The sequence below is a fragment of the Sinocyclocheilus anshuiensis genome, unplaced genomic scaffold (assembly GCF_001515605.1).
Source record: "Sinocyclocheilus anshuiensis isolate Anshui unplaced genomic scaffold, SAMN03320099.WGS_v1.1 scaffold456, whole genome shotgun sequence".
NCBI lineage: Eukaryota > Metazoa > Chordata > Actinopteri > Cypriniformes > Cyprinidae > Sinocyclocheilus > Sinocyclocheilus anshuiensis.
Window position 1 is genome coordinate 385,521 of NW_015557074.1, and position 11,224 is coordinate 396,744.

The 11,224-nt window shown below is 35.2% G+C and overlaps 1 protein-coding gene across 5 annotated transcripts in view; it reads left to right on the plus strand.

Moving 5' to 3' along the window:
- LOC107676751 (ryanodine receptor 1-like) overlaps positions 1-11,224 on the plus strand; it is a 108,012-nt gene that overhangs the window by 85,510 nt on the left and 11,278 nt on the right. For 2 of the 5 annotated variants that reach the window (XM_016471418.1, XM_016471421.1), the window contains 6 exons: positions 611-628; positions 4,716-4,796; positions 5,327-5,415; positions 5,566-5,694; positions 5,785-5,889; positions 9,885-9,966. In XM_016471418.1, the coding sequence (XP_016326904.1) occupies positions 611-628; positions 4,716-4,796; positions 5,327-5,415; positions 5,566-5,694; positions 5,785-5,889; positions 9,885-9,966 (504 nt within the window). Of the gene's footprint in view, positions 1-610; positions 629-4,715; positions 4,797-5,326; positions 5,416-5,565; positions 5,695-5,784; positions 5,890-8,448; positions 8,479-9,536; positions 9,567-9,884; positions 9,967-11,224 lie in introns of all 5 variants that reach the window. The other 3 variants (XM_016471416.1, XM_016471417.1, XM_016471420.1) reach the window with 3 other exon arrangements.

Consider the following 11,224-nt stretch of genomic DNA (forward strand, 5'->3'; position numbering starts at 1 on the left):
TAATCAGTATTTTTGTCTTATTTCTTGTATACATATCTATCTTACTTGAGAAGACAAATTGTATAGGATAATTAGACTTGTTTTCAGAAAACATATATTTTTAAAGTTTATTTTCTTAGCCTATTGGCATTTTACTGGTCTGAAGCATAAATCTAACAAAATTTAATGAGGTGCATGCTTAAAAAGAATTTGCCATTGGTGTGAGAAAAATAAACTTAATTCAATATATATTTCTTGAAAACAAGTATTAACATTTCAGCTTTGCCTCTTTAGATATGTTTACTGCAAAACTATACAAAAATATTGATTAAGGACATTATTTATTGCAGTTTTGTAATTTATCATGTGATTTCTTTGGTCCACAGGTGACATTTCCACTCTGTATGTGTAAGATTTAGACTGTTTGTGTAAGAGTGTTTAATGTGCGTTATCTTTGTTTCTTACAGAACCATCGTAGTGTATCTGTTTGTATTAGTCTGTTATATTTCCCATGCCGGAAGCCTACAATCCTACAATGTCCAACTCACTGCCTCTCTCTCTTTCTCCCTACCACCATCACTCCATTTCCAACCTCCCTGTATATGCCTTTCCTCTCTTTCTTGTTTTTCAGATATCAAGCTAGAACGTGGTAAATAATCTTGTCTCTATATATTTATCGTCACTCCCTCTTTCCTTCTGTCCCATCTCCTCCTGTCTTCCTCCTTTTTTCAGCTCTTACATTGTGAAGATCTCCTTTCGTTGGTGTGTAGTTTACCTGCATTTCATTTCGCGCTCAAGGGAACTTAAAAGAGAACTCTTCAGTCATTGCAAAGGTTTTGGGGCAGCCAACTCCTTTACGATTCTTATAAAACGATAGATGGATTCCACATTATGTAACTGTAATGCAATTCTTCTGTTTCCAGAGAAGTTTTCTTATACAGCTTGTCCTGTTATATGCAATGGCTGTAAAGATTCTTTGCACTTTGCCCTTGAGTGCTCCCTCACAGATCTACTGTAACTCCAGCATTCACTGACTGATTGAGAGGAAAGAAAGAAATTTGTCTTTTCTTTTCTGATCAGTTTTCTCTGAGGAGATCACAGAGAACTGTGGTGACCAGTGTCACCAAAACCATGAAATGATTTGCAGATTCAGGAAACTTTATCCCCTAAAATGAGCCATCTAGTATTATTTGAACCATTCTTTCAAATAACGAGGTGCCATTTTTACTTCAGAAGAACAAAAGCGTCCGACATGGGACAGTATAATGTAGAAATTATTTAGTGTTTAGTCTCTAGAGCATTTTTTAACCTTCATTAGTGGTCATCAGTAACATTAACAAAACTCATCTTCCATTTCATTCTTATAAAATTTGCCCAGATTTGCTCTCCATAAATTGCTCTCCATACAGTTTTCCAAATCTTGTCTTACACCTCTTGTGCTTTGGACATGAATGATCGAGTCATTTTGAGTACCAAGTCAAACCAACCAACAAGGAAAATAGAGATCTTGTTTTTAGTTTTTTACAATTACGACAAATGTTTGCCAGTGTTCAGCAAATATGAGAGTGCATATATGAGGATGCTTTCACTCTAAAGAGAGAGCACTCAGACAGCTCATCTTAAAGCAAGCTCTTTAAAAAAAAAACTATTTAAAACCATGACACAATAAAAAAATGTGACACAAAGTTCTGAACCACATCAAGCCAGTTAGAATGAAAAAAGTGTGCGCTTATGATTATTGTGCTCATCTGCAGGCAGCACAAAATGACCACTTTTGAGTAGTTGAACAGCGAGTCTTGGGCAAGAAGCACCATACCACCGTTATCGTATAAAAAAATTTAAAAAATAAGATATTTCAAGAATTGCACTAAGGAACATTTTTCTTAGTAGATATCTTAAGAAGATTTTCATGAATTTGGACCCAGAACACTCAAGCAAATGCTTATCAATGTTAAACCCCAATGGAGGGATGCAATTTTGAGAGCTTTATGGAGAGCATTTCAAAGTGAATATCTTGAAGGGTTAAACAGGCCTACAGATTAATGGAAGCAATTGAAAGTTTAAATTAACAGCTTGCTGATTTAACATTCATTCATGCTTTAAAGTTGACTTGACTTATATCCTAGCCAGTGCATCCTGAAACTATAGATGGCCAAAATGTAATGCATGATTTCTATGACAAAAATTTTTTATTAATTAATTATGATTACAACAGTATTTTTATTAATTATTACACTTGAATTAAATGATATTGTAATTGACAATACATTTGCATAAGTTAATTCTTTGAATTGTGTTTTAATGACATAGATAGCAGGGCACTCATAAAGATGTAACCAGTGTGGTTTTTTTTTATTCTAATTTCTATGTTTTGGTGATTTTAAGTTTTGTGACACCTGTTTTAAAATGTTTTAATTGTTTCAATGTTCTTTTTTTTAGCTAACCTCGTTTCCAGATACTCACTCTCAGACTGATATATATTGGGCACTAAATCTGTGTGATGTGTATTAAATGTATTACTTCCCATTTCTTGACATCTTTGAATGTATTTTATTCAGAAAAAAAGCTTAATTTTTATAAGATAATAATTTTTTTCCCACACAATGGTATTTTTCATGTTTTTCTTATTAGTCTTACTCTTGTCAAATAGCGTCTTATTCCATCACATGTACTTCGTAGCACATTACTCCGGCTCATCTCTCCCTTCCACTTCTCTCCCACACCTCCAGGAGTGCAGTAGATCTATTTTGCATGATTGTGTGTCTGTGTGCGTTTTTTTGACCAAAACTCTTCTCCATTTGTGTCCTTCATGAAGAACTCACTGTGTAGTGTGTCATTTCAGTGTCTGTTGCGTTTATCCATGTTCCATGTCTGTTATATCCCTGTGTATTTCCGTACACGGTGACGTTTCCTATCAGTTAGTGTACAGTATAAATGTTATAAATGTCCCTTCAAAGTGACTGTATTTTCAATGTGTGATCTATCAGACTGTATGTGTGTGTCTACTAGTGTTGCCATTCTGGGAGAGGGGAGGGCTTTAGTCTGTGGATTCAATGTGGACATCAGGTCTCTGCCTCCCCTTTCCACGTTTGCTGGTCTGCTCTGCAGTGAACAGCTAAACGGATGTGCCACAGCAGGTCTTTGTGGTTCACTAACATGCTAATAGCTGGGCTGGAAGTGCTGTGAAGTGGTTATACTCACAGAACACAGACACCCTAATCACCCTGAATAGTGAAGGGATAGTTCACCCAAAAATGAAAATTATGTCATGATTCACTCACCCTTGTGTCGTTCCAAACCCATATGCTATTATTTTTTTCTATGAAACAAAATTGATAAAAGATTGAGGTCAATAAAAAATATGCAGAGATTATTCAGAAATTATTCAAAAAGGATGCATTACATTGATCAAAAGTGACAGTGAAGACATTTATAAAATGAAAAAGATTTGTGAAACTTTCTATTCAGGAAAAGTCCTGGAAAAAAATGCATTATGGATTCCAGCACAAACATTTTCGCCAATAATAACAATAAGAAAAGTTTCTTGAGCAGCAAATCAGCATGTTAGAATGATTCCAAAGGATAATGTGACACAGAAATATATTAAAAATCAAACTAACTGTAATAGTATTTCACAATTGTAGTTTTACTCTATTTTAATCAAATAAATAGCATTAGTGAGCATAAGAGGCTTCTTTTAAAAACCATTAAAAAATCTTACTAACCCCAAACTTTTGAATGGTTTTGAATGATGCTACATGCTGTAAAAAAAACTCATACAAGTAGTTCAAACCTATATACTAATATCTTCAATATGTTAGTATATCAATATACTATATTATATACTATCTACCATATCAATATTCTAAGTATAGTTCAAATCTATTAACATATTTACTGACATATCGCTTGAGACTTACTGTTATAAAAATTATAATTCAACTTTATTCGGAGTACTACTTGTGCACAATGCACATTTCTTGATATTAAGCCTAAAATATGTTTTAATGTCACAACTGATGAGGATTGTCTGATCTATGAAAAACATCAGTCTTTAAATGCAAAGTGTAAACTTGCAATAGTTCCACTTCAGCACAATCAAATATACTTCACTATATCTTTAGCTGGACTTCAGCACTACTTCCGCACAATTAAAGTGCATTTAGTACAAAATTAGTTTTTTTCAGTTTAGCAGACTGTAGGGATACCAGTTTAGTCTACTTAAAGTGCAATTGCAGGGTATTAAGTACATAAATATGATGATGTATTTGTAGTATACTTAGCATGAAATAAATGTATTTCAAATTTATTTTAATATATTTATTGTTCACTAGGGTATTATTTTTTTTTTTAACAAAATTCTAAACTTCCCTTCTGCCGGAACTCAAATGGCATGGAAAATAGCATATGGGTTTAAAATAACACAAGGGAAGTAAACAATGACAGGAGTTTTATTTTTGGGTTAACTATTTCTGTAATATAAAAAAGAAAAGAAAATAGTACATCTGCATAAAAATGGTCTGGTCATATTCCTATCTATTTTGTCACATTTTAGTTCACAAATTAACCATTTTAGTCTTTGAAATTAATTGTAAAAAAAATGTATGTCTATTAATTCACCACTTTATTTTGCATTTAGAGGTCTGTAGTGTAGTTCAAACTCTCATACAGTAAAGCACTGTTCAGGAGTTCTTCTCGCACATTCATGCTGTGTGTATGTGTGTGTCCCTGTTTAGAAGAGAAAGTGATGGCGGATGATGAATTCACTTGCGACATTTTCCGCTTCCTGCAGCTGCTCTGTGAAGGCCACAACAACGGTGAGATTCCTGAGATGTCCACCACTTCTGTTTACTCGCTGTAGTGTTTGAAGAGAAAATCATGGAATCATAAAAAGATGTGTTCCAAAAACATGAACATCTCAGTTAAAGTTTTGCCTTTAGCCCTTGCCTTTACATATACACTGTATCAATGTAACTTTTATTCACCAAGGACAGATTAAATTGATCAAAATTAACAGTAAAAAATACTTTTAAAATGTAAAAATAATTTTTAAAAAAATGTTCACATTCAACATTGTGTTCATCGAAGAATCCTGGAAAAAAATTGTATCATGATTTCCACGAAAATAATAAATGACATTTTATTAGATTATTTAAAAATGTAATAATATTTCACAATATTACTATTTTTTGCTGTATTTTTAATCAAATAAATGCAGCCTTGGTAAGCACAGTGACTTCTTTCAAAAGCATAAAACATCTTACTGATCCCAAACTGGTAGTGAAAATGTGTGAAATGCCTAATTATTTAAAAGAACAGCTGGTTTTGCATTACCGTCTTTCTCCAGATTTCCAGAACTATCTGCGCACACAGACAGGCAGCACAACTACGATCAACATCATCATCTGCACGGTTGACTATCTGCTCAGACTGCAGGTATAGCTTCATCTCGCCTTTCTTCCTCTACATATACTAGCACCAAAAGTATTTGGACAATTAAAAATGTGTTAATGGCATTGCGTTTGAGAACAAGAAAACAAATAAAGTGAATTTTTGTCCTCGCTCTTGTCTTTTTTTCTGTCTCAGGAGTCTATCAGTGACTTCTACTGGTATTACTCTGGGAAGGATATCATTGATGAACCAGGCAAGAGAAACTTTTCTAAGGCAATGACGGTTGCTAAACAGGTTTTCAACAGCCTGACAGAGTATATCCAGGTACTGATGTCACCACTATATGCAGTCAAGCTCTTTCAAACTGGCAAATTTCCATCTTTAACATAGTTTATCTTTTTTTTTTCACCATAGGGTCCTTGCACTGGTAATCAGCAGTCTCTGGCTCACAGCAGATTGTGGGATGCAGTGGTGGGCTTCTTGCATGTGTTCGCACACATGATGATGAAGCTAGCACAGGTAGGAACACACATGTTGAGCACAGACAGACCCCTAACGTGACTGATAAATCTTATTATATTGATCAATTTTATTACACCTAGAAGACCCCGGATATTTCTTCAACACTGTTCCATCAACACTGAATCAGTATCATCTGTATGTTGGTTTATTTTGACATTAAAATACTTGTCACTGAGTTTTGCCTAATTTCACCAGCTTTACACAGAGGAAATCAGAGAAAAAAATGCATTATTTTTTTTATTTTTTAAGTATTGCTGCAAAAAAATGTTTGTGAAAGTGTTTATAAGAGCAGGAATATTTGGAAGTTAAATGTTCCAAATGTACAGTTTTATAGTGTTTAACTTGCATTGAGCTTATAATTTGTGCAACAGAATAGAAGTCAAATGCATGTCATACATGTACATACTTATATATTCTATATAAGTATGATCAAAGTAGATTATTAAGGAATATTTTTTGGAGGTTGCATTTTTTTCTCAGTACTAATGTTTAATTATGCATAGTCTAATTAGTTCATTAATTAAAATCTCTTTTATTTAATACTTGTTTTAATAAGTTACTGATCCATTTACTAATTTGGGGTTGACTGTGGTTATTAACTCCCTGAGTCAGTTCCTACCTGTTTATATCGTAAATTATAGATATAGAAGAAACTTTATTGGAGTTATTAAAACATATAAGGAGACTTGGGGCCAGTTTTACTAAACAGGGCAAGTTCCAAATGCAATTCCAAAACAGCGCTGATGGGTGTGGAAAATTCTTGAAGGGTGATTTACTAACAAATGCACAAATTAAAGAACACAGAGGCAACATCTCATTTACATATCGACCAACGCAATATACCAAGCGCAGCGAAAATTAGCGTAGTCTCAAATAAAGAATAAATAAATAAAGACGCCACAGTACGTTGAAAAGAACCGGAGGCCAAAAAATGAAGGGTTGCGAGACGTTTTGATAGACCTGGTATTGCGTGACTCCCAAGCGGCAACCTCCCGCTCTCTCTTGTGAAACCAACACAGAAGTGACTAAAACTGCAATTCATCGACTGGTCGCTAGAGGCTGGCTCCAAAAGGGAGTCAGTCACATAGACTCCCCATGTTAAAATGCCCAACTTTACAGCAGAAAACTTTTTAGCAGCATCATATGACCCCTTTAAAGTTCTGCATAATTAAGGGTGTGGCCTCTTGAGTGACAGGTGGATTGCCGCTGCTGTCACCAAACACTATGTCCATGTTTTTATACAGTCTATGGTGACTCCTAGTTGAGGGTTCCAAGTCACCTTTTATTTTCTGAAGCAAATTAAAAATAACATGGCTTGGCAAACGATATGTTCAGAGAATGTGTTCTTCTGGCATTCCAAATAAATTAACACATGTGGAAAAATCCTCTCTCTTCTACCATGCGCTCTCTGTTCTCTGTGGTGCCTTCTCCTAACAACAACAATTGCAGCCATGTCAAGCGCAAAATAGTTCAAGACATGCTTTTTTTGTTTTCGTTAAATAATGGCGCAAATACCAGTAATTTGACGAGCGCAACCTTAGTAAATCACATTGCGTGATTCATTTGAATACTCTCCTCCCAAAAAATTTGCATCTGAAAGGGAAACTCCTACAAATGCATATTCAATAAGGTCAGGCGCAAAAATAACTGTCCATGCCTTTTCAGTGCTAATTTATTACTGCGTGTCTTTTGTAAATCCTGACTACTATTTTAATGCCAAAAGACGGTTTGCACTGGTGCAACCTGATAGTAAAACTGGCCCTTGGTTGTTAAATTTCTTTAGAGTATCATATATTTTATGGCAAGCTTTTCTAAAATGTAACTAAGATTTTAATTGCAGTTTAAATAGAGTAGAATTTGTCTGATTGTGTCGTTTATCGGTTTATTGGTTGATCGCTATTTCCAAACTTGATTATAGTGGATTATCGAATGGATTGTATTTCACACTGTTGTTATTCTGTTATATAAATGTTTGGTCCAGTATTGCCACTAATCCATGAATGTGGAACATGTTCACAGTGTGACGTGAATGTTGATGCTCTAGTCATCTTTAATCATGCGTTGTTTCTCTTAACCTCTCTGTTGTGTTGTTGGATTTTGTTCTGAGTGTTACACATCTGGTACCTGTGTACTGCATTTTTGTATTTCTTAAAATTGAGAATCTCTCCCACTCTCTCAGGCTTCAAAAATGTGAATATGGCTGATTTACCTGTCTCCAGTCTGTCGAAAGATCAGTGCCCACCTGTCAAAGTTGGTTTGTAAAAAACAAATTGACACGGTTGTGTTTTATAATATAGGTGAGGCCCACAAAAGGCCAACTTAACTGTAATGATCTTATTTTTGCAACTAAACTTACTTAATTTTAATATTAAACAGCTTTGCCCTGTTTGTCTGCATAAGTAGGAGTGAAAGACTATAAAAACAGACATGCTAATTAAAAAATGGAATGAGTGAATATATCTAAGAGAGTGGGAGATACAAAATCAATACAAAATACAAAAATGTATTAAAAATGTTGATGGGTAACATTTTTATTCTGATGTGTAACCCTGCCAGATGCACCCTGACCCTGGACTCCGAAATGGCGTAAGGATCTTTGTTTTTGCTTCCATCTTACGCACTTGTGCACTGCTTTCCACACACGTACACAGTACACAGAACAGTTTCTTCTTTGCTTCCTGTTTCCGTTGTATTGCTTATGTGTCGGCATGTTTTCTGCAAGTGTTTTCACTTGCATTTTCTGTCATGTACATTCCCTCTGTCCCCACTGTATCAGTGTTGAATTTCTGAAAGCAGTCTTAACCTTGTTGGGTTTATTTTTGATATACTGGAGCTGAGGGAGATGTCACTATGCCATGTTCCTGCTGTTGCTCACTTGTAGAGGAAATTTATTTCCCTCGACCTGCACTGTGTTACTCTTTTCATATACAGATATACATAAGAGTCTCAAAATAAAATCTGTACAATACTGCGTAAATCTCACAAAACCTGTCAAGATCACGTCTGGGTCACATTTGAAAAAGTATGAAATAATTGTATACGTTTTATTTTCATTGCAAAGTGTGTGTATGTGTATTTTTTTTTTTCTCGATTAAAATTAGCCCAAACCAAGTGATATTCATTGTAATATTGTATTATGAACCTATGAATATAATATAAATGTGTTTCTTTGAAGAAATATACAGTTTATTTTTTTATTTTTTTTTTTGATTTTGCAGTTTTGTGAGATTCATCTAATCTTTCTTTATGTGTATGTGCAGGCCTTTGTGCTCTTTTGTTGTTAAACATGTTAGTGTGTGTACTGTGTTTGCAGGTGTGTGTGATATTGTTCTGTATGAAAGACTGTTTATGTGTCTGCTGGCATTCCTTCATATGCTTAGACCATTAGCTAGGCACATATAAAATGTGCTTGCAAAGAACCTAGATATTTATTGTTAATAATAGGAATTACATATTATGCCACTTTATGGCAATATTTTGCAGATTCAAAGTCATAAAGTATATGATAGTCCTCATCTATGCCAGGAGCTGACATCTGCTTCTGGCTGTTTTATCTTCATATCCGTCTTTAAATGTCCCTGTGTTAGATGTTAGGTTACAGTATGTCATGCTATGTTTGTGTCTGTTTATAAATGCAAACCCAGGATCATTTCTGGAGTAGAACACATTCTGAGGTAAGCTGAGAGTAGGTGGAATTTGTCCCAATAGTGCCATCTCCCACATCACATCCCCCACCCACCCCCCCAAAAAATAAAGATGTTATTTAGTTATGCTACTAAAATCTAATTTAGCCTGATCAGGATACTTGGTGTTCTCGGTAAATCTCTTTTCATGGTTCCATGCTGCATATCATATTAAAAACTATGGAGTACCAGCAATATATGTGAACTGAAAGGTCCTTTTATGCTCTCTATCAGTGAGAGTTTGAGACATTTTTTTGGGTAACGATTTTTTTATTTTGTTGGGTGTTTGAATCTGGTTGTGTGAAACAGGACTCCAGTCAGATTGGTCTGTTGAAGGAGCTTCTGGATTTGCAGAAGGACATGGTGGTGATGCTTCTCTCTCTATTAGAGGGTAAGAAATATCTGTCCATCAAATTTAACTTTAATCTGTAAAGTCATTTAAAGGATTAGTTCACTTCCAGAATAAAAAGGTTCTGATAATTTATTCACTCCCATGTCATCCAAGATATTCATGTCTTTCTTTCTTCAGTTGAAAAGAAATTAAGGTTTTTGAGGAAAACATTCCAGGATTTTTCTCCATATAGTGGACTTCAATGGTGGCCAACGGGTTGAAGGTCCAAATTGCAGTTTCAGTGCAGCTTCAAAGGGCTCTACACGATCCCAGTCAAGGAATAAGGGTCTTATCTAGCGAAACTAATGGTTATTTTCTGAAAAAAAAAATGCTTGTCTTGTCACATTGGAAAGGTCACACGTGACACAGGCAGAAGTACGACCCAGTGTTTACAAAGCGAACGTGCAAAGAAAGTCAAACGTCCTTTACAAAAAAGGTAAAACAATGATGTCGGACGATTTTGAAGTTGGAGGAGAAAATGAGATGGAGTTTTTCGCCCTACCCTAACTTTTTGAACCGAAGTACCAGGGTTAATTTCATTGACGAATAATTTTCGTCATAATTTTCGTCAACGACATTTTTTTCGCCAACGACAAAGAGACGATAACGAACTAGAACTCTTTTTGAATGACAAAAACTATGACGTAAATCTATTGACATTTTCGTCAATGAATAAAAACGAGACGAAAATGTAAGGGAGGAACGATTTGGGAAGAGATTCATTCAGAGCGAATCTGCTGTGTGGTTCCAATCTCCGTGGTTCGGAGGTTAGATGCGTACATATGAACAGGCAGGACATAAGCTAACATACACTTGCTGCACGTCGCATAAAACGTTCAAAAAATGTCAATATGTGGGAATAAGAGAAGAGCAGACATATGGATAAATCTGACGACGCAAGAGAGAACTCAATTCGGTCTGGTTTTCTGAGCGCAGACACTGAAGCATACACACACAGAAAGCACGTCTCACAGCGCACGAGTACTCTTTTGCGTCACATTAATGGAGAATTACACACAAAATTATGTCGAATTGTCCGTTTTGATGAGTATTCACGTAAACACAGTTGATTATGTCTTAAGTGAACGTAAACAGTAGGGAGAACGTGTATCAGTACATTGCATCCATTGCAGCTGTGCATTCGTTTTAAAGGGATAGCAGACTAATTGTCCGAGTCATTGATGTTAATCAAGCAGCAAAAGAAAGACAGAAAATCACGCACTGCTCTTGACTGAAAAACTTTAGTAGCCCTAAAGAT